At 53.7% G+C, this 27,425-nt stretch overlaps 10 protein-coding genes across 10 annotated transcripts; 5 read left to right on the forward strand and 5 right to left on the reverse strand.

Annotated features, from left to right (window-relative positions):
- Positions 1-402: 402 nt before the first annotated feature.
- CCMA1212_003263 (uncharacterized protein) lies at positions 403-1,820 on the forward strand (the record flags this gene model as incomplete). Its single annotated transcript, XM_073700617.1, has 3 exons — positions 403-1,254; positions 1,354-1,692; positions 1,776-1,820. The coding sequence occupies 3 exons, from the start codon at positions 403-405 to the stop codon at positions 1,818-1,820; spliced, it is 1,236 nt and encodes a 411-aa protein (XP_073561115.1).
- Positions 1,821-2,387: 567 nt separating this feature from the next.
- CCMA1212_003264 (putative oxalate decarboxylase) lies at positions 2,388-3,842 on the forward strand (the record flags this gene model as incomplete). Its single annotated transcript, XM_073700618.1, has 5 exons — positions 2,388-2,523; positions 2,584-2,819; positions 2,881-3,074; positions 3,121-3,463; positions 3,528-3,842. 5 exons carry the CDS (start codon positions 2,388-2,390, stop codon positions 3,840-3,842), a joined length of 1,224 nt encoding a protein of 407 aa, XP_073561118.1.
- Positions 3,843-4,315: 473 nt separating this feature from the next.
- On the reverse strand, positions 4,316-5,906 carry CCMA1212_003265 (Beta-glucuronidase; the record flags this gene model as incomplete). The annotated part of the gene is made up of 3 exons (XM_073700619.1): positions 4,316-5,564; positions 5,623-5,722; positions 5,789-5,906. The coding sequence occupies 3 exons, from the start codon at positions 5,904-5,906 to the stop codon at positions 4,316-4,318; spliced, it is 1,467 nt and encodes a 488-aa protein (XP_073561117.1).
- Positions 5,907-7,315: 1,409 nt separating this feature from the next.
- CCMA1212_003266 (Filamentous growth regulator 27) lies at positions 7,316-9,701 on the reverse strand (the record flags this gene model as incomplete). Its single annotated transcript, XM_073700620.1, has 2 exons — positions 7,316-7,907; positions 8,005-9,701. The coding sequence occupies 2 exons, from the start codon at positions 9,699-9,701 to the stop codon at positions 7,316-7,318; spliced, it is 2,289 nt and encodes a 762-aa protein (XP_073561120.1).
- A 909-nt stretch (positions 9,702-10,610) lies between these two features.
- On the reverse strand, positions 10,611-16,742 carry CCMA1212_003267 (Kinesin-like protein; the record flags this gene model as incomplete). Its single annotated transcript, XM_073700621.1, has 4 exons — positions 10,611-13,533; positions 13,608-13,727; positions 15,389-16,103; positions 16,199-16,742. Coding segments are annotated over 4 exons (4,302 nt in total), but the record flags the coding sequence as incomplete, so codon positions are not given.
- A 2,051-nt stretch (positions 16,743-18,793) lies between these two features.
- Positions 18,794-19,519, forward strand: CCMA1212_003268 (uncharacterized protein; the record flags this gene model as incomplete). The annotated part of the gene is made up of 3 exons (XM_073700622.1): positions 18,794-18,977; positions 19,033-19,157; positions 19,234-19,519. The coding sequence occupies exons 1-3, from the start codon at positions 18,804-18,806 to the stop codon at positions 19,517-19,519; spliced, it is 585 nt and encodes a 194-aa protein (XP_073561112.1). The 5' UTR covers positions 18,794-18,803.
- Positions 19,520-20,265: 746 nt separating this feature from the next.
- Positions 20,266-20,753, reverse strand: CCMA1212_003269 (uncharacterized protein; the record flags this gene model as incomplete). The annotated part of the gene is made up of 2 exons (XM_073700623.1): positions 20,266-20,697; positions 20,751-20,753. The coding sequence occupies 2 exons, from the start codon at positions 20,751-20,753 to the stop codon at positions 20,266-20,268; spliced, it is 435 nt and encodes a 144-aa protein (XP_073561111.1).
- A 489-nt stretch (positions 20,754-21,242) lies between these two features.
- CCMA1212_003270 (uncharacterized protein) lies at positions 21,243-22,148 on the forward strand (the record flags this gene model as incomplete). Its single annotated transcript, XM_073700624.1, has 2 exons — positions 21,243-21,687; positions 21,952-22,148. The coding sequence occupies 2 exons, from the start codon at positions 21,243-21,245 to the stop codon at positions 22,146-22,148; spliced, it is 642 nt and encodes a 213-aa protein (XP_073561546.1).
- A 1,501-nt stretch (positions 22,149-23,649) lies between these two features.
- Positions 23,650-25,435, forward strand: CCMA1212_003271 (uncharacterized protein; the record flags this gene model as incomplete). The annotated part of the gene is made up of 2 exons (XM_073700625.1): positions 23,650-24,541; positions 24,619-25,435. Coding segments are annotated over 2 exons (1,707 nt in total), but the record flags the coding sequence as incomplete, so codon positions are not given.
- Positions 25,436-25,937: 502 nt separating this feature from the next.
- Positions 25,938-26,668, reverse strand: CCMA1212_003272 (EKC/KEOPS complex subunit; the record flags this gene model as incomplete). Its single annotated transcript, XM_073700626.1, has 3 exons — positions 25,938-26,255; positions 26,333-26,455; positions 26,516-26,668. The coding sequence occupies 3 exons, from the start codon at positions 26,666-26,668 to the stop codon at positions 25,938-25,940; spliced, it is 594 nt and encodes a 197-aa protein (XP_073561545.1).
- Positions 26,669-27,425: the final 757 nt, after the last annotated feature.

Here is a 27,425-nt window from a genome sequence, read left to right on the forward strand (position 1 = left end):
CCAGAAGGACAAGGGCATTGACATGCCTCACGCAACCTTCATGAATGATACAAGTCGGTGCATTTCCAGGTTCATGATTTGATCGAGTCGTATGCAAATCTCGGGCTTTGTCACACTTAGTAGTACGAAGCACTAATTTCGTTCAATTCAGGGACCAAACTCCGCCGAACATCTCCGCTCTATTGACACCGAGCAGATTGATTCGGCCTAGTGAATTGAGCCGAGGCTGCGTTCGTGTAGAACAGGGATCGCCTAAGGTAGAAGACTGAAGAAAATTCAGCGGCCATGTCCGCTCTATAAAGACAACAAGTACATACACGTCTTGAACAACTTCTCTGTTTTGGTAATTCGAACAATTCTAAGAATAGTCACGATCAGACATCACTCGTAAAGTCAACCAATATGACAATCGCTCAATTCAAGCTTCAGGAGCCAATCACGCTCCCATGCGGTCTCACGCTCCCCAATCGGCTGTCCAAAGCCGCCATGGCAGAGAACTGGGCAGATGATGATTATCTCCCTGGCGAAAGAATATTCAAATTGTACGAAACGTGGGCTGAGGGTGGATGGGGCTCCATTCTCACAGGAAACGTTGAAGTCGACGTCCGATATCTGGGCAGCCCTCACGACATGAGCCTCAATGAGAACATTGACAGGGAGAGGATCCTTGCCGCATGGAGGAAATGGGCGCAAGCAATCTCCAAGAGTGGCACACCGGCTATCATGCAGATCAACCATCCTGGACGACAAAGCCCAGCGAAAACCGGCACCAGGGGCTTCTTCGAGAAGTCGATTGCTCCCAGTCCGATTCCGCTACATCTGGGCGACGGCATCATGGCCAAGCTTGCTAGTGCCTTGGTCTTCGGAACGCCGAAGGAAATGACAGTGGAGGATATCCAGCGCGTCGTCTCCCAGTTTGCAGAAACCGCCAAGTTAGCTGCAGAAGCAGGCTTTGCTGGCGTCGAGCTCCACGCAGCGCACGGCTACCTGCTGTCTCAGTTCCTGAATCCCTCATCGAACCAACGGCAGGACGAATACGGCGGAACGGCCAAGAAGCGGGCCAAGATTGTCGTCGATACCATCAAAGCTGTGAGGGACGCTGTGCCAAAGGGCTTTTGTGTTGGCGTCAAGATCAACAGTGCCGATTATAAAAACAAGGAGCAGCTTGCCGCCTGTATCGAGCAGCTCGAGGATATCGCAGCTGCGGGCGTCGACTTTCTCGAGATTAGCGGTGGATCGTACGAGGACCCTCAAGTAAGTGCCCCTACTCTTCAACTGTTCTGTGCTCCGAGCTCCTGCGCTCGGGTTGTACAGAATCCACCGTAGCACGAGCTTACTCTAGGCCTCCTCTAGATGATGCAGACGTCCAGTACCGCATCCGCAAGCACCATCGCACGCGAGGCTTTTTTCCTCGACTTTGCAAAGGCCATCCGTGATCGATTCAGGCACGTTCCCCTCATGGTTACAGGCGGCTTCAGGACGCGCAGAGGCATGGAGACTGCGCTCCAAGAGGACGCTTGCGACATCATCGGCGTTGCCCGTCCTGCTGCGATAAACCCTTCGTTGCCTAAGAGCTTGATCTTCAATACAGAGATCAAGGACGAAGATGCCAGGGCGTTTACGCGAAAGGCGCCGGATCTGTTGCTTCCTAAGCTGCTCGGTATCAAGGTAGTGGCTGGAGGAGCAGAAAGTGTAAGTACATGTCGTTTCTCGAGAAGCAATCCACACCTGTGTCATGCTTCTGGTGCTGAGAAGGTTACTAACGCGACTTGCAGGCTTGGTATATGAAGCAGATGCAGTCACTGCCAACCACGGCATAGAGTCAGATCGCTTTGTCAGAGTTGAGGAGCAATTTCCTTTTGGAATCCGTATTGTCTTTATTTGCTTGATCTATACCCAGAATTTGCCTGATTAGACTACTTATCAAATAGAACAGTCACAATCCTGTATGATGGCATCATGTAATCTGCAACCTCCTCATGCACCATCGTCTGAATCCAGTTCCCGATGCTACACAACTGCACCACCACCTCTAAGACCCAATATAAGTTGTAGCCTGCCACTGGTCAACAGGGGCCCATCACTGGTCCTGAAGATCTGTGCAACCAACATCGTAATAGAGAACAATGCCGCCATTTTAGCGTTAATGTTGGACAACCGTGGTGACCACGCTTTGGAGTTCTGTGCATGCTGGCCGTTGCGCCATTGACAGATTCGGAGGCGTATTGTTGCATTTCTGATTGGACATCTTCTTACAAGGTTGTTGTTATGCTTGTTTACAGATGAAGCTGCAAAGAGGTAGTCAGCGTTCTTCGTAAATACTCCCTTGCCGTCCTTGCACTTGGCAACCTTCCAGTTCACTTCATCGCTCATTGCCTCCCCTGACCATGAAGGCCTTGTCGTTATCAGCATGGGCGCTGTGCCTCATCGGCGCGTCCGCAGCTCCTGGCATCCAGCAGCGAGACGGGGGGTTTTCTGAAGGACAGCCCATCGGTCACGATGGTAAAGGAGGGCCCTTCTCAGGTACGCGTACATTTACTCAATTTACCAACAAAGGAAAAGAAAATCCTGACAAAATGCAAGGGGGCACAAACCACGAGCTCGATCTGCAAAACCCTAACAATCTTGGCCAGCAATCGACCGACAACGGCGTTGTTCCAAACCTCAAATGGAGCTTCTCCGATTCCAGGACGCGCATTTTGAAGGGCGGTTGGGTTCGGGAGCAGGTCATCACCGACTTGCCTGCCAGTCACGACGTTGCCGGTGCTCAGATGCATCTAGAGAAGGGAGCGATCCGAGAGATGCACTGGCATCGAGTGGTGAGCCTATGTTCCCTCACTTTTCTTGTCTACACCGTGGCTTGTCTAATGTGTTATATAGGCGGAATGGGGCATCGTCTATGCCGGCAGAATCGTCATGTCGGCCGTTGATGAGAACGGTAACTGCGAAGTCGCGGAGCTCGGATACGGCGACGTGTGGTATTTCCCCAAGGGAGTTGCACATACAGTCCAGGGACTCGATGAGGAGAACGAGTTCCTCCTGGTCTTCGACGACGGCGACTTTGACAAAATTGGGTAAGCAAACAGCCTTCTCTCTTTCGGCAGAGACTGATCGGTCAAGGACCACTTTCAATGTCGACGACTGGATCGCCCACACTCCCCGCTCCGTCCTCGCAAAGAACTTTGGCGTCGATGAATCTGTCTTCAATTCTCTCCCTGCATCTGATCCATACATTATCAACGGCACCGTCACCAAGCATAACGTCGCCGGCTATATCCCAGCACTTACCGAGGCCAGATCCTTTGTCTACCGCACGCTGCAGCATCCGCCGGAGAAGATTGGCGGAACTGGCGGCCAAGTATATAAGATTGACTCGACCAATTTCCCGGTGAGCAAGACAATTGCCGCGGCGGTGGTGACGCTGAAGCCAGGCGGTTTGAGGGAGCTCCACTGGCATCCGAATGTAAGTCGCTTTCTACAGCACCATCGTCTTTTGCGATGGAGAGGTAACTAACAGGTATATACAGGCTGAAGAATGGCTCTACTTCCACAAAGGCACCGCCCAAGCAAGTGTCTTCATCGGCAGCGCCGCCGCGCGAACCTTCAACTTCCGTGCCGGCGACACGGCCGTTTTCCCGGACAACTCGGGCCACTACATCGAGAACACGTCCGAGACGGAGGACCTTGTCTGGGTGGAGATTTACAAGTCGGACCGCGTTGCGGACATTCCCTTGACGCAGTGGCTAGCACTGACGCCGCCGGCCATTGTTGCGCAGACGCTCAAGGTGCCGCTGGAGTTTGTGGAGAAGTTGAAAAAGGAGAAGCAGGTGCTGATTGAGTAGTTAATGATGCTGCTCTAAATGGCCGCGCTGCATCAGTCGATAAGTGTCCTGGCCGTGACTGGGCCAACCTTCGGAAAGTGTGTATACAAAATTGGAGATTTGAGGCGGGAGTTGCCTGAAGCAACACGGGTCAGTTGAGATTGGAGGGAGCAGAAGAGAAAAGTCACCGAAGAGCAACGGCCATATCTCAACGCGGCAGCGACTCTGTTTCTCTCTTCTCATCTTCGAGTCGCGGGTGGTAAAGGGGAATCAGTCACAGCGGACACGGGTCTGGAATTCTGTTGTGATCCAGCATTCGGGCAAACTATTGTCTTTTTTTCCCTTGCCGCAGCTGTCTATAGAAGAATATATTCCATTTCTGCTATTATTGTCCCGCCTTGCTAGTGAAACCATACTTTTCTAACCGGGCTTTTGAAGTTCATTATTAATTCAGACAACTCTTGCTATGCAGTGCTTGGGAACAGCTCTGCTTTCTAGACCTTCAGCAAAACAATCGCCTCAGAGCTCTGAACAGTAAACGAAAGGTTTCCGCTGCCGTCAGCCTTGATAACCTTATCCGACTCTTTCCCATTCACGCGCTTCGCCAAACCGTTGGAATCAGCGTCGTACGAAAATCCGTTAAATGTGACGCCCGTCTTGTCCGTAGCACCAGCGGCGGTAAGACGCTGCGACTTCCACGAAGAATTGGGAGCGACCTTGACGGTGTAAGTCTGTGATCCGCGAGTCCCTGAGCCAGCATTGTACTGCCTCAAGTTCAGAATTGCAACGCGACGCAGGTCACCATCGACGTAGGCGCCGTATCCAGAGTCCTTGTCAGCATCCATGTTCAGAGCAATCGTCTTGACCTCAATGGTATTTGAGTTGGCCAAAAAGGTGCTGGCGGCCAGCTTTCCGTAGTAGGGGGCGTTGGTCGCAAGAGTTCCCGAGGGAACCCAGGCGGCGTAGGGAGAGCCCACGGACTGGTGGAAGTGAATGCGCTTGATGACTCCGGTAGACGCAGCATAGAGAGAGAACTCCATAGCCCAGAGAGCAGCCCCAAAGACATCAGACAGACCCGAAGCGCCGCCGCCGTACAAGCTGTTGTGCTCACCAATGAAGTAGTCGGCATCAATGGTGGACGTCTTGGCGTAGTTGACGTGGTTGTTGATCGAATTGACGACGGCATTGTGGCTCATGAGCGTGTTCTGCAGTGTGACGCCCGGAACAGTCGCGCCGTTCATGTAGTTGTGCACAGACACCTGGGTGATCTTCTCCGTGGCATTACCCTCGTCGGGGAAGATGTCGGCAATGTGCAGCCTGGCACCAGGCGAGCTCAAGGACGGAGCAATGTACTTGACGTTGCCCGAGAGCTCGGGACAAGCCGCGCGGAGGTAGCTCTCGAAGTGCTGCGTCGTGTTCAGCCACTCGTCCGCGTACTGGGAAGCGCTGTATGTGCTGGGCCGTCGGCTTCCGGTGTAGAGATCGGGCTCGTTTCCAACCTCCCAGAACTCGAGTTGGCCTGCAAGCGCCTTGCAGGCCAGCGGCACCGTCGTTTGGAGAGTGTTCCATCCGGAGGAGTTGTAGGCGCCGAGGTTAAACTGATGGGAGTAGCGAGTACCAACGGGAAACGCGCCGTATGACTCGAAGAACGTCTTGCCAATGCACTGCCAGGCACCGGGATCGGCGTTGGGGCATGCGCTGGCTGTGGAAGTGGTCAAGGTCGAGTCGTAGATGGCACGATCACTGATTGACAAGCGTTTAGGAAAGTGAGAATTCTCATACAAGCTGCAGGATAACTCACCCAGAGTTTCCACCAATTCGCGTCACGATGCCGCTGCCCTGGAGAGAGGCCAAGTTCTGCATAAGGTTGTGCGAAAAGGCGTTGGGCTGGCTCTTCGTTCCTACGGATGACCTTCAGTTCACATCGAGACCTTCGAGTAGCATGCAGAAAGCGAAACTATACTTACCAGCAAACGTAGGAAAGCCAATAAGCTCGAATGACAGGCTCACATACGAGTCATACAGAGTCGCGGCCACCATCGACTGCGCCAGCAGGAGAGACGCTGGAACCAGGTACTTCGCCATTGCAGCGGTCTTCTTCTTTCTACCTTTTACCGGAATCGAGTGAAGAAGCTAATTTGGATCACAATGCCTACACCTAAACATCCAGAAAACACAAAAATGCTTCGTCGTAGCCTTTATGTATACTCCTTTTCTCAGCAACCACCGGCTTCTCCATGTCGTCATCCGATGCTACGCGATCCAGGCACGCTCACCTCCTGACAAGTCCCTGATTTAATACAGCCCCCCATTTCCATGACAAGCAAACGTTTCCCCGGGCCCTCACGATCAGTTAATCCATCTATAGGAACAATTCCTCCCCCTTCGACCGCTCATCAAAGACTTAGCATTTTACCCAATTCAGAAGGTAGACAGGGGAGGCAAGCTGGCCAAATTCTGATGGGGATTATCGGTCCTACCCTTGTTCTTTTCTTAGCTTTCCCCCACAATCTGGAGAGGCGTAATGCCCGTAGTGCTGATGCCCCCTTGTTGAGTCTGGGATGGAATTTCCCAGCGATTGGCATCAGCAGAAAAGCACAAGCCAGTTTCTCTTATTGTCTTATACAGAGTGTCACATGGGCTGCTCTTTTTTTTTTTTTTTTTTTTTTTTGGCTTCTGCTGCTCTTTTCTATATCTATAGCCTGATTCGTCGTAGTTGCCGGGTCGAAATAGAGTAAGCTTTACAGCTCGAGGATTCCTCAGGCTCGTAAGACGAGGCGATGATGGATCGCCAGCCGGATATTCGGCTCCGCCACACAGCCTTTTCCCCTTATTCTCGCTGCCGTAACGACTGCAGATTGAAGCATCACAAATTTTTCTATTTCCCCGCATTGCATGTGGACATGACTGGGGAGCTAAAGATGCCTCAACTACTGTACTCCGTAGTAGGTACAAGTGATATCAAGTTGCATTCCGGGCCGACTTTAGCTGGTACCCCATGTATTCGACGAGGAATTGCAATATAGCATGGAGTAGCCAATGATACGACGTCTGTTGCAGATTCAACCGACCACGAAGCTCTCTTCAAGAACGATTCTAGGCCATTCGACGATCCTCACGCAAGGTTTTACGTAGGTATTGGGGCCCATGGTTCGTACGGATATGGAACCATCATACCGTTCGATTGCGATTTCAGCTGGTAACAGACCGCAACTCCATCACAATGCCATAACGCCTCAATGCCTGAAGCATCCAAACAAGAAGCCTCGCTCCGGGCATGTTGAATTCTTTCTTGTCTCCCTGCCGTAGTTGAGAAACTGGGGGAGCACTGCGTAGAGCCGACCCCTACCTCGTACTTGCGTACACGCGCTCTAGCCAAAGGAAACCAGCCCAGCCCATCATGAACACTCAAACGCCGTTCTTTCATACTATACAGGTACCGTCTAGACCAAAGACCCCTTTCCGTGAAACATATAAACACCAAGATGGAGTCATCAAAGCCAATGCGCCAAATCAATCCCGCCTCCTGCCTCCAATAACGGAAACAGGTTTAAAGCCGAATTTGGATCATTATCATTATTTCCCACAATCCCGTCCCAGTAGGCATTCGTATCAGGTGTATGCAGCATCGGCTCCGACAGTCCCAGAAAGACTGAATCCATTTCAGCCAGCCGCGGCGAAGGCCCGCCGGATGACAAGCCCTGGTGCTGTAGAAACGATGGGCGATCCAGTGAGCCGCGGTACCTGGCCATAGTCGTATCTGGCGTGCTAACTCGCAAATCGACGTCTCTCATCGCCGCCGGAGACTTGTTCAATGGTGATCTTGCATCAGGAGCGCCCAGGCCGAAGAGCTGGCTGGAGCTTTCGGTGCGTCGCATTCGTTCCTGGAGATCCTGCCGCTCGAGGTGCTCCAATGCTGTCGTGAGTAGTGACTGAGCAATCAAAGAGTACTGTTTGGCATGGGCGTCGTTCTGGGCGAAATGGTCCATGGTTTGTATGGACAGTTGCGTATACTTTTCCAGGATACGGCCGAACCCGCCCAGGAGACCAACACCAAGAACGAGCGAAGCGGCAAAAAGCCACGATCTATTGCTCATTAGTCCACATGCTCTCTCTCTTATATCCCTCTTGGCGCGAGAAACAGAAGAGGAGGACGAAAGGCAATAGGAGTTTCTTTACTTACACAAGCAGAGGAGCCTTGCCTTTCAGCACTCCTCGTTCAACCAGATCCAACACTGGATCAACCATTAAACTCGCAGCATCAATACAAGCATCCGCCAGCTTCGACCGTCCCGAAGCAAGCGCCGGTCTATTCGACGGAGCCCGACCACCTCCCAGTCGCTGACACACCTCGTACATCAGGAACGGCCGTGAAACGAGCATCACGGCATAGTAATACGACGACAGCACCTGGCAGGCTCCCGTGACCTGGGCTTCGTTGCGAAGGGCAGGCTGTGCGATGACGTCTTTGAGCTGGCTGAGCCATCTTGCGGACCAGTCGCGCAGCTTGAGGGATATGCCTTCGGTCAGCTGCATGGAAACCTTTTTCCGCGAGTATATCTCCATGATGATGCACTCCAGTATGAGCAGGATCTGAACAGAGGCGTTGAGCAGGTTGAGCACCTCATTACCATCACTGCCTATCGCGCGGTAAGGAACGGTGCAGTCGAGGTCCGAAGTGGAGGGAGGCCGTCCCATGGAGCTGCTGAGGAAGAGATCTAGCACTCGCAGGCTCTTCCATAGCCGGTCTCTCTGCTGGTGAATCTCGTGACCAAATCGAGCATTCACCTCGGTCCTATGCAGGCCAATTGAGTAGGCCGCTCTCGCAGCAATCCCGAAAAAGAGAAAGGCTCCGTTAATCTGACATGAACACAGCATGTAAATGGTTACCAAGATAAAAGCCTGGACCGTCTCCACGCCGAGACTGTCGCTCAGATTCGTGTATGCCAAATCTCGGGCATACTCGAAGTATTGCTGAGACAGCACTTCGTCGTCCGCCTGTAAGCCAATAGCGAGGACAAGAAAGTGGACGATTGTCGTCACATTGTCCGGCTTATGCGCCAGATTCGCCCACAGCATCAAATCGTCCAGCAGCCTCTCACTATCGAACAAGTCCACCAAGCCCGCCGTCGTCGCCAAATACGCCGACACCGCCGCCGCAACATGGACAGGCCGGACCTCGGGCACGCCTGCGCCTCTCAAAGGCCGCTTGGACTGCCGCGCCGGCGCATTCTCCAGAACTGAGAACCGGCTCGTGTGCGGCGCAAAGGCATTCTGGCCGACCCTATTAGTGACGAGCCTCCGCACCGACTGAAAGAAGGATAAAGGCGCGCAGTCGCCGATGAAGGTGAGTTTGCCGTGGGCGTCACACAGCAGGCGAGCCTCTCGGGGCACCTCGGTCTCGTCCTCGGCCACGGAAGCATCGTGAGGCTGGTTGACTGCTGATCCGCGCCTTTCACTCCCCATTCTTGGAGACAAGGCCGCGGCTGAATCAGATGCGGATGAAACGGCCACTGAGGAAGGCGGCCTCCTCGAGCCAGGCGTCTGCATCGGCGACGGCGACCTCACCGAGCGATCTCCCGACTCCCGGGCCGAGAGAGGCGGTGATCTTGGGAGCTTCTCGTGGGACTGCGACTGCGACTGAGATTGTGAGAGGGATTGGGACTGTGAGTGTCTCTGCGAGTGTCTCCGTCTCCTCTGCGGCGAGTAATGGCACATCTGCGCCCTCTGTCTCGCAGCGCAGAACCCGCACGGCAGCCTTCCGTCGCACTTCACCTTGCGCGCCTTGCACCCGTCACAGGCGTTGGTGATGCGGCTGCGGATGTATCGAACGGGCGGCAGAGGGTCCGGGTCTGCAGAGCCATGGTGGCCAACGTCCATTAGAAAGAGAGAGCCGGAATGGTCGAATGGCACCGTAAGATTGTATGGCAGTAGAGTTCTGCGGTCAATGCGACGCTGCGGATGTGCGGCCAACGAATGAATAGATTCTGTGTATCTTGTTGGCTGTAAAAGGGTGTAAAAGGAGCGGCAGGGCGGAAGTGCGGATGTCAGATCTAGGGATGGCGAGAGGTTGAAGTCGGACGGCGAGCGGTTAGAGGTGGGAAAAAGCGGAAGCACTGTGCCGAGACTGGGAGTCGTGGCGCGTCATACAGTGTGAGTAATGCACATGCGTACCGCTTGAACCACTTGCCCAGATGATTCATCGTACCTATGGCAGGTGATGGGTAGCATAGACGAGAGAACAAATGAGTGCCAGCTGTTATATCTCTTCCACGGAAATCTATCAAAGACTCGACGCATTCATGGAGGCTCCAGTGATACAATACAACGCATTAATCAGGTATCAATTCCGTATCTCTTTAGAGCAATCCACGCCTTCGACAGACACACCCACAGGCGGTAGATGCAAGAATATTCTCACCACCAGCTACAAATCAAGGCTGACGGCATCCAACTCAATCGCAGAAGCGCACAACGTGAAGAGGGATTAGATGTAAACCCATCTGTCCTACACAAATATGTATTTCATACAGCGAGTCATACACAAATTAATCACGCCAATATGCCAATTCCGTGACCCCATTTTCTCCTAGACACCCGTGCTCGTAAGGTGTAAATCATGGCCAAAAGGCCGAGAAGAAAGCAAAACATTGCTCAATGCGTATCCACCTCTATATGTAGGTAGGGAAAGCAACCCTTGAAGCAAACCAGAGGACGCTATAGTACAAGACAAAACAAGAAAACAATATAAGCACACAAGAGGAACACAGCTGGTCAGGAGCCAAGCCTTCACCTAATCGGCAAGCCTCCTCGGCTCTCCAACCTCCGGTGTGCAGCAACACCGGCAGCGGCACCAGCCGTACCAACGCTAATGGTGACGCGGCGAGGCCCTTCTGGACCAACTCCGTCGCGTTGCGTCGCACCGTGATTGTCCAGCCGCAAGGGCGCGCCCATGTTCATCCGCCTCGCCTGTCCAGCAGTGAGGTCGTCTGACTTGAGCTCTGGAGGCGAGCACAGCAGCGGCGGGCTCTTGCGACGCTCCAGACTCCCTCTGCGAAGGCGGGAGATGCCGTTGGTGGCGCTGGCCAGGACGGGCATGCTCGATCGGGACGCTGGCCTCTCGACAGCGGGAGGGGCGATCGAAGCTACCCGCCTGGCAACAGGGACCGAGCTCTGGCCCACGAGACTCATCCTCCGGGGCTTCTTGGACGCAATGGCGTTGCGGAGCTTGTGCATGTCGATCGTGCTAGACTCGGAGTCGGATCCAGAGGCGTTTGGGGGGTTGTTCTCGTCCATGACCGCCTGCAGCTGATGGTACGGAGGACTGGGCCGCGGTACTTTGCTATAGGCCAGCGGCGACATGTTGTCGGTCTTGGACCCTTGTAGTGATCGCAGGGGCGGCGTTCTGGTCACGTCGGGGGAGCTCGAAGAGCGCAAGTGCATGCTCAGAGCAGGGGGCGACGAAGACACCGGCAGCCCACTACTCCCCGATGACAATCGCGGACCCCTGGACAGGAAGCCAGCTTGGAACCTCCCGGGCTTAGCGATGGAAAGGCTCGGCGCGTCAGACATTTCTAGGGAGTCGTCGTTGTTCGCAGCATCGCCCTTAGCCACGCTGTTGAACTGCGGCGGAGACGGAATCTTGCTCTTAGCTACCGGCGACGGCTGCTCAGCCCGCGGGGAGCTGAACAGCTGCTGCGGCGTCCTCTCAAAATCCGCCAGCGTCCCGTCCTCCGTCTCGTCGTCCCTCCATCTGACTCCTCTGCTTTTGGTCGTGCGTTTGACAGGCGTAAAGCTGACTCCCTTCTTCGGCATGCCGAGTGCCTTACGCCGTTTCGGCAATGATTTCATGGGACTCGCATACACATGCTCGTTCTGTACGGCCACGATAGCCGGAGGCGCGATAGGCCTGTAAGCTGACAGCGATTTCCTCTTTCTAAGTGTTCGCCTTGGCGCCGGGGCAGCAATGTCAGGCACAGCTGGCAGAGATCCATCGGGCTTGACCACTTGGGACGCGGCTGTGAGGCCAGTCTGGAGCAGGCGAGAGATGACCTCTTTGGCATGCGCAATTGCGCCATCTTCGTCCATCGACGTGACTGCATCGAGCGAGGAGATCATCTCAAACTGGGCAGTGAGAAGCATCTGCATCATGGCAGCATCCCCGGCCTTCTCTTGTTCCAGAACTTCTCGATAGGCCTCGCGGTGAAAGTTGGACTTGAGGAGCTCGGCCTCGCGTGTCAGACTTGCAATCTCGCCCGTGTCGTTACCTTCGGCGAGCTCGAGCTGTCGGACACCATGAGCCAGGGCCGTGTCCAGATGGCGCTCCCAGGCCGACTTTTCCAGCCTATGGTGAACGTGATGCCTGCCGTTCTCCAGCTCTATCAGAATCCCCTGGGCAGTTTGTCGAATGGCCGCCAGGCTCCGGGGCATTTCCCCCTCTTCCTCTCTCTGGTTGGCAACAGTGTCAAAAGCTGCAATCCACGCGGAAAGAAGGCTGATGCGCCGCTCAAAATGCTTGAGTTTCCGCATGGTGGTGATGCGCTCTTGACGCTCCCCATCAGCATTATCATACGCAGCCCGAAGTCTCTGTAAGGCTCCTCGTGCGATGGCGTCTCGTTTTTCGTACTGCTTCCGGAACTTGGCGAAGCTGACCTTTTCCGACTCCCTCTGCTGTGCTCTCAATTCGTTAATGAGGGCTATTTGTTCATCGATTTTGATCAAAAAGTCCTTGACGTGGCGGTTGACATTGAAAACGTTGCGAGTGACCTTTGTCTGGATGTTCTTGGCCCGGTTCGCATATCGCAGCGTGTTCTGGGTTTCGTCGTAGTGAGCGCTCGACGGCGAGACGCAGACAATCATGACGGTCTTGCAGTTGCCGCCGAGCGAGAACTTGAGCAGACGCGTGAGCTTGCTGTTGCGGTACGGGACGTGCGCCTTTCCTCGCCGGTCGCAGAGAGCGTTGATGCAGCCTCCAAGGGCGAGAAGCGACTTGTTGATGTTGGCACCCTCCGTGAGGCGCTCGCCTCGGTTCTTGGTGACGGAGGCTCGTTCTGAGCCCGCAAGATCGATGATGCTGAGAGTCGCCATCGTGTGAGGCTCGTTGACGTCGGCGTTTCTGTCCTTTTGCGAGATGTTGATCTGCAGCACGGCGTGGGATCGTGAAGAGGTCGCGTTGGCCTCGGTTGGCGACACGGTTCGGTACTCGTTGCCCTGCACAATCATGTCCATGACCTCCTGGACGTCTCTGGGGCGATGGCTGGTCAAACCAGGTACGGCGACCGCCTGGTTGCTGTCCTCGCGAAGGGCCAGGCCGGCCTTGCTGCCACCGGGCACCAGCAGGTCCCGGATTGTCTCGTTGTAGATCTCCAGGTAGCTCAGCGTCAGCTCCGTGTGCTTTTCTTGGCTGCGCTCCTCAATCTTCTCGAACAGCTCCTGCATGGTCAGGAAGATGATGCCGGGCTGCTGCGCCGTGCCGGTAATCGTATGCGTCTTGCCGCAGCCCGTGGCGCCGTAGGCAAAGACCGTCGCATTGTATCCGTCCAGGACGCTGTCGAGCAAGCCGCGAGTGGTGCCCTCGTAAATCTCGGCCTGCGTTGTGTTGTCGTCGAAGACTCGATCAAAGGCAAACACTTGATCTTTTACTTTTTTCGAGGCGGGGACGACGGTTCGCGAGAATTTCTGGACGGGGCTGTCTTCTGGGGGATCGAATATCCTGCAGAACAAGGAGAAAGAGTCAGTGGATGCTGCCCATCACCGTCATGGGCCGGGATCAGAGTGTATGCATACAGGCAGCGATCATCAATCACCTTGATGACGTTTCGGATGCCCCGCTGGTGAAGCTTGGGCGTCGGCACTGAAGCAAAGGACCCGTCGCCGAGGAATATTGTGCCATCGTCGTTTCGCTGCCTGTGAGGCCGGGTTAGCATCAAGCTCGTTCGATTCGTGACTAGGGGAGCGGAGCCGTATCGTACAGTTGAGCCGCTTCTCGGATGGTGAACGGCCGTACTCGGACTGAGACATTGTCAGCAAACCCCGGTTTGACCATCCTCTTCTCTCTCTATTTCTCTCTCTCTCTCTTGGCTTGGATGACCATCCACATACCGGCCACTGTAATGGACGACTGTCCCGGATCGTCCATGGTTCACCGCTTCCCTCGATTGGCCTCTTCAATCTGCCCACCCAGCGTTGCTGCTGTTCGTCTTGTGTCGTGCGAATGCCTCGATAGGGTTCGAATTCCGATCTCGAGAAGTCGTCGGTGCGCACGATCGAGCGCCTGGTCCAATTTCGGCTCTTGAGCGATCCAGATAATCGAGGACCAGGGGGGGGTCCGAGTACAGCTGATACTATCGACAGTTCCTCCCTCAGGAAAAAAAAAATAAACAAGGAAAAGAAGGAAGAAAATCAGGCAGAACCAGGCGCCCCGAGATCAAATCAATAGTCGCAGCGGTTAGCAGTCCGTAGGAAATGTCGAATAGTCAAAACACAATGGCAAATGCAGATTAGAGCAGTTGATATCCCGTTCCCTCGAGTCGAAGCTGTCCAAAGTGACGTGCCAATCAATCGGTTTATCTGTTGACCCTTGTCAGGAGGAAAATGGCCCTGTTGCCCTTGACAACGCCTAGCGCTTGCGGGGAGTTCCACAGAGAGCACGCAGACACACCAGACTTTACTTGTGAGCAGTGTGAGCTACCCTGTGGTTTGACTGGGGTCTCGAGTCAAGCCAACAGAGATTCAGTGCTCTCGAGAAAGGCGGTCTGATGTTCTATCACCAAAATGAGAGGCCACAAAGAACGTGTATGATTTTTCTTAATCATTTTGAGCTTGAATCGGTGGAAATGGAGGTCAGGGTTGGTGGTTTCTGTTGTCGGTGACGACCAGTATTGAACTTGATTGGCTCCAGAGCTGACCGCGTATCTCTTCCGCCTTTTCACGCTCGCAAGTCACTCGTCCGTGGCCTATCGACTCTAACATGACCAGTATCTAAGGTACGTGAGGTGCCAAGCGACGGCATCGCGCCTTTGACGTCGATAGAGCAGGAAATGAAGAGGATATTGCAGATTACAGATCTTGATATGAAAATGGGAGCACTAATACCTACTGCTACGAATTCAATTCAGCTCTCGGGGTATTCTGATCCTGACGCACCATATCAAACGGCCTGTGAGTATTCGATTGGCATCACACATCACACGGGCAAATATACCAGAATGTTGAGTGCCTATATAGAAGAGGCGTCACTCCAGCTTGTTCACTCAAGACCCAAAAGCCTGCAGTATTATCGTGACAGGGGAAGATGGAAATCGTCATATCTTGCCCCCCCGTCAGATCTACCGACGTCAGAATCAGTAGAGGCGATCCGTAGCAGTGTGAAATCCTCTGTATATTACATACACAATCCCAGACGCCAACCCTTGTGAAAGTGCCTCAACCATCAATTGTAAATCGAACATTTGTGCAGTCCGTGTACATGTTGCTCGTCTCAGAACGAGTCCTTTTCTGTTGCCCAACGCATCCGGTAGTAGAACCTATTGCTGCACTGATATTAAGCTCCGACTGGCGGTATATACGCGTAGCGAGGGAGAGCCGCCATCTTCTCCTCGGGACTGAACTCTGCATCATCGTACACCATCCGACCCTTCTTGTCCTTCTCTTTCTTGGCCTTGGTTCCCTCAGCCGCCTCCTCGCCTTCGTCTGGCCTCTTCTGTGGCTTGACGCCGGCTTCAGCCATGCGAATCAATTGATCAATCTCATCGCCCGTAGCCGCAGCCTGAGCCGAGCTGCCCCAGAAGCCAGGCTGTGAAGGTCGTTGTGGTAGTCCCGGAGCGCCGACCAGGTTTGATGAAGGCCGCGCCGGAAGATTGTCTGCGGAGTAGCCGTAGGCAGGCTGCTGACCGGGGAAGCCCGGCTGGTTGAAAGCTTGCTGAGGGAAGGGGGGGTTTGTCTGGACGACTCCATCCATCGGGCCGCCGCCGCTTGTCACTCCCGCTTTCTTCTGAGCGCGATACTCGGCAAACCTCTTGAGGAGTTCCTCAGCCGTCTCGATCTTGATCTTCTTTCTCGGATTCTTCGACTGGCCAGGTGGGGGGTTGCCGGTCGCGATTCTGCGATCTTCCTGCGCCTGATAGAAGTTCTGAATGATGCGATTTCGGTGTTGCTCGAGCACTTCTTGTGGAATTCCCTCCATGCCGAAGATCTCGACCTCGAGTCCCTGTCTGTTGGGTAGCGCATTTTCGACTTGACTGAGCGTCTCCTTGTGAACCTGGTTCAGATGGACGGAGAGACCTACGAGGGCGCCGGTCATTAGCAAATGTCTTCTGATCGGGCAGGTGAGTTGGAGTCATCTCATCTGCCAAAATCTCCATCAATCGCAGACGTACCTCCTGCAGTGTTCAGTCGTCGGCCACATCGGTCGCATTTGAAGTGCTTGGCTTTTTGGTGGGAAATGAGGAGCTTGAGATCTTCAAAGTCACGTTCGCCTGGAAAAAGCACAACGGTTAGAGATGCAAGAAACGAGGAACTGCAGATTGCAGATGTGGAAAGAAAGGGATACGCACAGTAATAGCACCACGGTCGCGCGAGGATTTCCTCGACGTCGGGATGGCCGCGCTTCTTCTTGCCCATCTTGCTGTGCTGCTCGGGGAGTTGAATACGAAAGGTCGATGTGGTCGCGTGAGTGTTCTTCCAGAGAACTAATGGCTCGGGAGTTGGATACGGGGAAATGGCGACGACGAAAGGCTGCGATTGAAGGCGAGATTGGCGTTGAATGTTTGATGGTTGAAGCTTCACTGGTCGTGAGCTCACTGGTTTGGATAACTCGGTCGGTTGAAGGCCGGGTAAAAGCTCGGGAGACCAAGACCTCGCAGCGATTGTGGTTACTAGCAACAGCCTTGACGAATTAAGGTGCGTGAACAGTAGGTAGGGTAAAAGACACAGAATAACGCTGGTTAAGAACTGCTTCCGTCAGTCTGATGATTTTCTACGGTTGCGCGAAATCGGTGACTGGTATCTATGCAACGCGATCATCACATCGGTGGATCACCGCCGCTCCCATCCTCACCTGCTAGTACTAGTAGGTATTTGCCTGCCTTAGGTACCTTACCTACCCTGGGACGTCTGGAATGAACCAGCTCTTTGCTTTTTTTTTTTTTTTTTTTTTTTTTTTTTTTTTTTTTTTTCCAACAGACACTGAAGCCTGCGAGGATCTCTGTGCATGCTTTTTGGAGGACGAGGAGGGAATTCAAGAGTCCGAAAAGTAACTTACTGCTTGGAACCTTTCTCGAACAGTTTGGCAGACCACTAGGAAAAAAGTGCCGATTTCATAGACAGCCTCCGATATCCGCGCCTTCGCCGCCAGTATGCTCCAATAATGTTTCCAAGTCCAGGGCACTCTGGATTCATTGCCGTGATGAAGCGCGATTGGAGAAGTTAAGCCTCTATGCTGTTCATCACTGGCATTGAACAATGCTCCAACCACCTTTACCCTGTATACATGTATAGGTAGAGGACAGACCAAGCCATCGACGGCCATACTACATATATAAAAAGTCACAGGAAAATGGTCAAAATCGTATGCCACCCGCTCCTCTCAATGATTGCGTCGAATGGCCAAACCTTATGAAGGGCTCGAGTAGGATCCAAATGAAGCATCATTCAGAGTAAACGGCTACTCGCGATCACCTCATTCGAGAAGGTACGGCGCTGAGTATTACTCCCAAATGTACGACAGCCCGTCTCACACCATGTCCGCCAAGAGCGTGACGGTGGCATTGGAATGAATATACTGTTTCACTTTACGGAAGAAATCGCTGAATGAGCTGAGGTCAGGCACGATGCTGCCTCATATGCAAGGGAGAAACTCAATCTCGGAAGTGTTCAAACCATCCTGCCGCTCCACGGAGGGAGTAGTGGCTCAACGTGCCTAGTATGTGAACACTTTCTTCTTACAGCTTCAAAAGAACTTTCCACCTGTATTCTACGTCTTTATTCAGCGTTGTACACTTCGTATAGTCCTCAGTTAGCAATGCAGCTATACCACCATTGATCATTCTGGACAGATGGCATCGTCTAGCGGCTATGACATCTCTTCAATGACTTCACATGGACTCATCATGCTTACCAGCTGTGCAAGAAAGTCATTCAAAACCATCAGACTCCTCTTCAAGTAAGGCGAGATCGGCATCTCGCAACGGATAGCCTCGTGTCTGGATAACCTCCGCACTTCCAAGTCGAACCGTCACCTACGAGGCACATGTAGTTCAAGCTTAATTTGTGCCACGCAAGCCAATGGTCTTAATAGGCAATCAATCGAGCCACTGCCTCCGGAATCTCACCAACATGCAGGAAACAGTTCTTCCTTGCAGAAGAGGCAAGCTTGTCATTGGCCGGACTCATCAAGTATATTGGCCGTCAAGCTCGCAAGACCACCTCGCCTCCACTTACAATCATTGACACTCTTCACAAACCAACTTATAGAAGACGCGAAGCCCAACTCAGATGAGACCTTGTCCAGCGCAGGGCTGCCGGGAAGATCCTAGTGTGTCTCTCATTTCCTTGGCACAATTATACCTTGACCGATGTTTGCGAGCACAAGAAGCTCTTTTTTATGTGGCCCTACCATTGCTTCTGTGGCCTCATCGTGCATCCAGGAATGCGGATCTTGGGCAAGAAGGGCGTCTCGTTAACCTCATTGCGAGAGCTCCCTTACATGTCATGGAGGAGCGGTGTATGGGACCGTTACGATGTGCTGGCCATGACACAGATGTGTCAATTACACGTAGACCACAAACCCTTCTAACGTTTGATGAGCAAATCACAGCAAGTGATTCCCAAAGAATTCAAGAGGCGCAGCATAAAGAAGGCTGAAACAGAGAAGAACCAAAACGGGTATATAAGTTCGTGCTCCAGACCATCTGGTATCTATCATTCCATCTACCACTGGCGCTCACTTTTCATCCTAAACTAAGGGGTTCAAGTATCCGCAACATGAAGCACACATTCTCTTCGCTGGCCGCCTTGGCCCTGGCATTATCCTCCGCAACTGTTGCTTCTCCGGCCCCTCAACTGGTGCCTGGTATCGTAGACCCAGCCAGCTGCCTTGCTGTCCAAGTCATTGTCGGGCTTCTCGTTGGAGACCCCTTGGCCGTGGCCTACTGCGCTGTGAGCATTTTCCGACGCCCGAGATGACACTAGAACCCCTTACTGATGTGCATAGGCCGTGGTTCCTCTCCCAAGCGTCGTCAAAACGAGTACCACCACAATTGCGAGACCATTTACGGTTACAGTCACGACTACCGACGCCAACTCTGTCCAGCCCACCATCACAACTAGTACCACCACGTATGTTTGCCACGACCTCCTCAACATATGTATATTCACTACGTTATCAGTTAGTCTAACCACACAGACATCACAGAACAACTACCATTAGCTCTTGCACCGCCAGTCCCACCCCATTTAATCACCCTGGTGACGGAGATCTTCCTTCGATCCCCGACTTCGTCACCCAGTACCCAACTCCAGACGTTACCAAAGCGTGTTCATGCCTCAGCCTGCCCACCTCGACGGTCACATCCGTCAAGACTGTCATTGTTTCTCCCACCGTCACTATCACCGAGACCACAGGCCTTGCCGGAGCGGGCAGCCCCATCGTGACTACTGCAACAGTCACGCAGACCTCGACGACGAATGGTTGTCCTTAAACCACGCTCTTGCGTACTATAACAGAACTGCTGGCGGTGACTTTGCAGACTTTCAGCCCGAAGCCTACAAGGTGAGTTTGAGCGAGCCACGTTCAACGCCATATATCGCTCAATCAACGTGAGCTCTGACATGTAATGGCCGCCATAGACAATCCAGCCAGAATACGGGTCCACCACCTCAGCGTTCACCATGAAGCGTATGAGCATAGTTGTGAAATTTGACTTTTAACTAGTACATCTGGGGTTAGTATATGAGGTGTGCCTCTGGAAGTTTGATGTTCGCAATCAATATCCTGATTTGCTTCTTTTCTTCTGCTACTATGCGCAGCAGAGGGCCCCATTTCCCATAGATGCTGAACAGGATTCCGACGCTGATATTGTCCATTTCCCCAAACATGACATATTGCACCCGCAAAGTGACTGCGAGTAGATCTTCAACGAGAATAATGATTTCATACGTAAGAGGCAATGCCCGAGATCAATCGGGGAGGAAAGTGCACCATACGTCAGCATCGCCTGGGCAGGGTGTTGACATCAGGTACGGCCCTTGCCATGAAATGAAGCTCAAAATCCTCGTATGCTGGGAACTCAGAGGGTCGCTGACCTCGGCTTTACCTCTCTCTTCATGCAAGCGTCATGGAATAGTTGAAGGGCAGAGCCGCGCGTGCTGAGGTACTTCGGTATTTCTCTCCCTACTAGTGAATAAGTGGCTCACGCAGTCCAAGCGGATGAAGCCGAGTCCAAGATCACTGCTCATAGAGTGCCTCGTCCTCCTGCGGCCACTCAACCTCAAACACAACATCTCCCTCCTCTTCAAGCCCGTTCCCGTCTCCATCACCAGGCGCAAACGCAAAAGCGACAATGCTATTGTCTTTGAGTCCGCACTTGGTAGGAGTATTCGAGGCACCGTGGCCAACATTCAAGGGCTTCCACCCTTTGGACGGATCAGCGGGCGCACGCAGAACTCCATAGATTATGTTTGCGTCATCTGGCACTGGCGTCTTTTCATCGGGCGCAGAAGTCGACTTGGTGAGGCCATCGGGGTATCTTTCCTTGAGAACGGCCAGCAGCTCTTGGGTGACGGAGGAGAAAGGGGCTAGTGAGTCGATGAAGAGGAAGATGGTGTGAATGCCGTACTTAAAGCGCACGGAGATGTGCGCATCGTCGACATCGATTGGCTGTGAGAGTGAGCCTTGGTCACTGAAGTCTGTGAGAGAGGGCGTGAACCAACCATCTTGATGTGACTGATTCTGCTGTCGCACAGACGAGTAAAGTCACTTCCCGGTCAGACTGCTTTGATTGACTCAAATTCAGTTGAGGCTTCTCTTTCTTTCGAGCTCAATGGGAGAAGATTGGGCATGCCTTCACTCTGTATTCCCTTGCAGGCATCAAGTGCAGCAGCACTGCCCCGCGATTTTTTGAGGCGCGCGGCCACGTGAGCACGCGTTAAGTGGTTTAGCAGCCGGAAAAACATGCGATACGGAGGAGCAGATGCTGAGATAAGCCTGCTTGTAACTCTGCAGCTGGGGATAGCTTCATTGCGCTCAGAGACATGCTATACACCAACATGATGCAGTCACTGTAGCGCATCCGACCTGAGCAGCTTTCCGCCCATTGTACAGAGAAGGCTCCGCTGGACTACTGACTAGATCTCCCATATTCGCTCATCGAACGAGGCCGTCTTTAACAGCTCACGACTCCTCGACGTCTTGCATCCTCCACCATGACGAGAAGCGCACGCAATGAGGAGCTCTTCCTCAGCGCCCGATCGGCTCCCGCCAGCCAGCCCGTCTTCCCGGCCGAATCGCACCCACGACTGTCCATCATGACGCCCACCCGGTTGCTGCTCGGATCCGTGGCCTCCAGCATGGTCGGGTTCTCGCTCGGAGCACTCCAGGGCGGGCAGATGGCACAGCTGCGGTTCCGGGCAGAACATGCACACAAGATGCCTGACACGACGGCCGGATGGTATCTCTACCACAAGTCCAAGAACTATCACGCCATGCAGGGCGGCATTCGCGAGGGCTTCCGCATGGGCTTCAAGACGGGCATCTGGAGCCTGGTGGCTCTCTCGCTGGAGAGCACCGTGGACCGCTATCGGGGGAGTAGCGACATGTTTTCGACGGTCATTGCGACGCTTACCGTCGCTGGCGCTTTTTCTCTCTGGCGTAAGTTCTCTTTCATCTAACCCATCTACGCTCTCCTTCCTGGTTGGACCCTTGTTCCGCAAATTCTTCACATTCCACCAGAGGTGAATGACACCACAACTAGCCAGGGGTTCCGCCGGCTCTGAGCTTTGTTTCCCCACGCTACTGGCAAGTGTCGGGATCACGAGAAGAAGACAGAAAATCCTCCGGCACGGGCAGCACAATACCCTGGACACCATTAGCTAACAGAAAGCCGGTCCTCGGCCGGCATTGGGCGTGATACAGATCGATTCTCGCTTTCGACCGCTGCGCGCACCGCAAAGTACGGGCTTGTCTTCGGGTTGGCGTACGGAGGCGTCCAGGATCTGGTAGGCTTAGCCCGCGGCAGACCGATTGGCTATGTGGAGACGATCCGACGTCGGTTTGGCTCTCGGTCACGCGAAGACGATGGCGATGCCAGTGGCCAACAACGAGCGCCGTGAGCAGCCGTTTCTTCGATTGATGACGGTGGGGATGGTGTCATTCTACTCTGAACATGAATCAGCCAACAGAGAGAACGATAATGGTGACACACACAAAGCCACCACCAGACAGCAACGGATGCAGTTTGATCCCAGTCCAGCATGGCAATTGTCAATCTCCAGGGCTGCTCAGCCAGCAGGGCTTCGGCACGCCATTGACACACAGCTTCTCGCCCCCAGATGTTCGGGTCGTCTTGACCGACCGCAGGGAACCCTGATGGAAGACGAGCTATCCACGACGGTCAACTCTGTGGTGTGGTGTCGTGGGGGGATTTTGCATCATGTCATTGACGCGAGAGGACGAGGAGGGCAAGAATCGGCGATTGGCCATGTCCCATCGATGCATGCGCGATGGAGATGCAGTGCGAGTTCACCTGAGGATACCATGCATGCCATCAAGCAACCCCGTATTGGGGGTCTGTAAATACAAATTCCGCTTCTTCTCGCCATAGCTTCAAGATGTGCAGTACATACATGCACTTCGTACAGATGCACAGACGAAGCAAGCCGGGGCAGGACGTGGGGGGCAAGCCATCGGTCAACGACCATTCTCGAAGTCTCTCTCCCATCCGTTTCATCTCCAGTGCATCTCCTTGCAATGCTGGTGTCATGGTAATGCATCTCCACCCAAAGTTTAGCCCGCGGCTACTCTCGGCTGCAGGCATCTCCAAAAAATGCCCAACTTTCCCCCATGAGGGGCCACCACGTGATGGCTTTTCCCATCATGGATATTGTCGCCCCTCTTGTCTACCGCACGTATGCGCTGCTGCAGCATGACCACGGGTGGCTTATCAACGTCCAGTCTCCAAGCCCAGGACGAAAGGACTGTCAGATAGCTTCGACTCCATCTCTCTCCTCTCTTGCGCGCGGCCTGATACGGAGATTTGCGGGGAAGTCCAAGCCATCCATTCATTGCCTTAAACCTAGAACCATGCACCAAGCCAAAACGATATGTTGTACCACTCTATGCTTTTTCGTAGGCTCGAATACCTGCCGAACCGAATCTCGCTATCCGCGATGATGCGGCGGCACCGGCAACGGAGCTTGCAGTTCTGCTTCCATTCTTATACTGTCCTATCGCATGGCCCCATCCTATCGTATCACATCCATCTTTGAGAGGTAGGTATGTAGGCACTTAGACTAGATCTCGCCTGTCTTCGGCTGCCCGTAGTTGCCGGGTTTGGCTCAGGTCCAGGCTCTTATAGAATAGCGGCGTCGCTTCGTGCCTGTCCTGACGGAACAACCTCGAACTCCTCCTCCTTTACCCCCCTATATATCCAGGCCAACCCTCTTCACCCTTCTTTCCCTTATCTCCTCCTCTTTTGCACCCTTATTCCCCGAACCCATACAAGGAAAGGGCTACGTCATATGTCTCGTAACTACCCAATTGTCTGATACTACTCTACCCATTAACATTAAGTTCGCCTTATACAAGCCAAGCCGGTTGCTACCAGACGCCACTCGGTTCGCTATCACATCGCTTATCTACCTACCCCGAAGCAAGCCTCGTCTTATAAACAAAGCTGCCCGCCAGATCAGACAAAAGACGACCTCTTGAAAGGCAGCCCTGGACAAGAGCTGCCAAGAGAACCATCTCGTCCATCGACATTCACTCCTCGTAGCACAGCAAGACCTCGTCTGTCTCTGCATATTCTCGCGATCATGCTCTCCGCCCCGGGTCGACGGGCGATTCGCCTGCCTGGTCGCCGGACTCCCGTTTGTTCTCCTCTCTCCATCTCTTCGCTCTCATCATCACGGCTCCTCCTCAGACATAGCTCCTTCAGCCTAGATTCCTCATCACCGAGGCAGCAGCACCACCGCAACATACATTCCTCTGAGCGACGAACTTCAACCGTCGCAGACCTGCCGGGCTCCATGCCCCCCGTGCCACCGCAAAACATGGAGCCCAGTCGGGCGCCGCTCTCCGTCTTGCCTCTCAGCATGGTTCTCCGTTCGCTGGCAACGACGATGGTCTCGTCTTCACCCATCCTGTTGCCGCCCTCGCTGCGCATCATGGTGGCGCTGGCCCACGCCAAGTCCCCCATCCTCAACCCGGACAAAAACCCGGTTCTGAGGTTCTTTTTGAAGAAGTCCTTCTACGCCCAGTTCTGTGCTGGAGAGAATGCGGCTGAGGTGCGGCAGACGATTCGCCGGCTGAAGGACATTGGCTTCACTGGCGTCATTTTGGGGTATGCCAAGGAAGTCGTCTTGGAGGGCTCTGACGCCAGAGACACGAGCGCGGCCAAGCTGGGCGAGGAGACGGCAAGCGACATCGAGAAGGAGATTAACCCCTGGAGAGACGGCACCTTGGAGACGGTTCGCTTGGCTGAGCCTGGTGATTTTGTCGCTTTGAAGTAAGTCTTGTACTCCCCGGGCTGGCCCTTCGTATGCCGTGCTAAAGCAAGAGCCACTGCTAACTGTCATCGCCTAGATTCACCGGTGCGGGCAGCCTGGCCCTCAAACAGCTGGAGAACAGACTCCCTCCTTCTCCGCATCTGAGTGAGTCCATTGATGCCATCTGCGAGCTCGCTCGTGACCGTGGAGTGCGTCTCCTCTTTGATGCCGAGCAGCACATGCTGCAAGACGGCATCGATGACTGGACCATGCAATTCGCGCGCAAGTACAACGATTCCCCGGACACCGCCACCATCTATGGAACGTACCAGGCGTACAAGAAGGCTTGCCCTGCTGTGGTTTCCCGACACCTGGCCGACGCGCAAAGGGATGGCTTCACCCTCGGTGTCAAGCTGGTGCGCGGTGCATATCTGGGCTCGGATCCGCGGGAGTGCTTTCACGAGACCAAGGAGGACACGGATGCGTGCTACAACAGCATCGCGGCGAGCATCTTGACGAGGCAATGGTCTCCTACCGTCCAGGGGCAGGGCGAGTTCCCCAACGTTCACATTGTGCTCGCCACTCACAACGTCGAATCTGTGCGGCGTGCCAGGGCCATTTGCGATGCCGGTGGCGCCAAGTCTGACATTGCCTTTGCCCAGCTCCAGGGCATGGCGGACGAGGTGAGCTGCGAGCTTGTCGAGGCCAGCCAGTCGGCGCAGAAGGAGAATGCCAACGCCCGGCCGCTGCCCGTTTACAAGTACCTCGTCTGGGGCACCACTGGCGAGTGCATGAAGTACCTCCTACGCCGCGCTCAGGAGAACAAGGACGCCGTTCAGCGAACAAGAAACGGAAGAGACGCCATGTGGGCGGAACTTGTCAGGCGATGCAAGAGCGCCGTTGGCATGGCTTAAGGCAAGAAGTGAAGCAGTCAGAAGGGTGGGTGAAATTGGATGGGTAATTGTTTGCATACACCTTTGGATTCGAAAGAGTTGCTCGGGCTGGTTAAAGCCGGTCTTTGTTTCTGCTGTCTGCTATACAGGTTTGGAGTTTTGGAAAGTCTGGGTCTTTTGAGGAATTATACAGAACCGTGTTGTAGATATCTAGCGAGAAGAAGGCGTCAATAACTGGCGAGAGACAAGAATTACAGAGATATTTTGGTAGTTATCCAACTGACCTGTTTGACCAATTCGATTCCCGAAGCATATGCGCCTTTAAAATGCTCTTCATCATGCACACTCCTTCTTTCACCTTGATATTTACGTCTCTCCTTCTTTTGGCGTGGCTATGCTGGCTCAGCCTAAGAGTGTGGCCTGATAAATCGTACCAGCGATTCAAGCAACGAACTGCAAGCATATTTTGCACCAAGGGTTGTAGCCAAACCCTCAAATTTACCGGCAATGCTGAAACCTTTCCTCATACGCCCCGCAGCGCCATCCCTCCAAGAATGAGCCTCTCAATCTCTTGACGCTTCACCAGCTCGTCCTTGATTGCATCCAACCAGGCCAAGCCATTCAGCTTGTAGCTCTTGCGCACGGTTCGAACGTCGGTAATCGCCTGGATAGTCTGGTCGGTAGCGGGGACGGCGTCTCCCTCGACGTTGTCTTTGAGGTGCTGCGAGATGGAGTCTGCGGACGGAGGCTCGGGGGTGGTGTCGCTGGGGAAGGTGACTTTGACGACGAAGAGGTCGGACGTGGATGGTGATACGCCAAAGCGACGGTATGCGTCGGCGATCTAGAGGTTTGATTTGTATGATCAGCTTTGCTGAAAAGAGTCAAAGAGGGCATCGTCGGCGCAAACTCCACACTCACATTGCTAGAGGAACTCAGTGACACGACGATTTCGGAGTGGATGTTTGGTGTGCGTAGCGTGCCGTTGGCGGAGCTATTGACCGCCTTGAACACGGCGGAGAGCAGATGGACGCGCGAGACAATCTGACAAGCATACAAGAGTCAACCTCTGGCATTCGATCGACAGCTTCTGAGTCACCATACCGTAGACGCATCGATAAAGGCGTATTCAAAATCGGCATTGCGCGCGAGGAGCTGCTGGTGCAGGAAGCCGGCGTTCTTCACATTGCGAAAGAGCGCGAGGTGGATTTGGTAGGATGACGGCACGTGTTCGAGCTGGACGATTTCGACGGCCATGGCGGGCGAGTCGCGGCGAGGAGATGGGGGTTTGTGGATGATGGCGGAGGAGAGAGGGAAGATTGAGGCTTATCTTCTATCTTATCGGGATGCGGGATGTTGATAGCCCCGCCACACCCCGCGCTCTCGATCTCCTCCACCTTGCTGTAGCATCAACTCGTTACTGTTGACGATTTTGCACAATTCATCTTAGTCTAGCCAATAGCTGGTAGACCTAATTGTCTCCACGGTTCGGAAGCGATCTGCTTTCAAAGGGATGAGAGGGACAAACCACAGAGGAGCGGGAAGTGCAAGAAAGAGGAAACCAAGCCAGAACACTGATCCACAGCCATGATTGCTGGAAAAAGAAATGCTTCAATCAGACAGATGCATTGTGCCGTATGTCGTATGTAGAGGCCGAAGGCTCTTTGGTCTACAGCGAAGGGCGACCTGTTCTTCCGTATGTATACGACTGATGCCGTGTCTTGTCCACTATTAACCCTCAAACGCATCTATCAGCTTATACGGCCTGGACTTGTTCATTAAGGATACTTTCCCACCGTCTCTATAGCAATCTGCAACCCGGCTTATAAGGACATCACGCACGCAAGTGGCGATGCACTGGCAAATCCTACGGAATCCACAAAGAGGACCATTTGTGATATATTGCTTACAAAATCTAGAAGGAAAAAAAAATGCATGCGGCCTGTTAAATGATGCCGTGATACTCGTCCGCCAGAGAAAGTTGATTGATAGTACATAGGGAAACCGGAAACAA

Source organism: Trichoderma ghanense (genome assembly GCF_004382785.1).
Source record: "Trichoderma ghanense strain CCMA-1212 chromosome Unknown scaffold_2, whole genome shotgun sequence".
Taxonomy (NCBI): domain Eukaryota; kingdom Fungi; phylum Ascomycota; class Sordariomycetes; order Hypocreales; family Hypocreaceae; genus Trichoderma; species Trichoderma ghanense.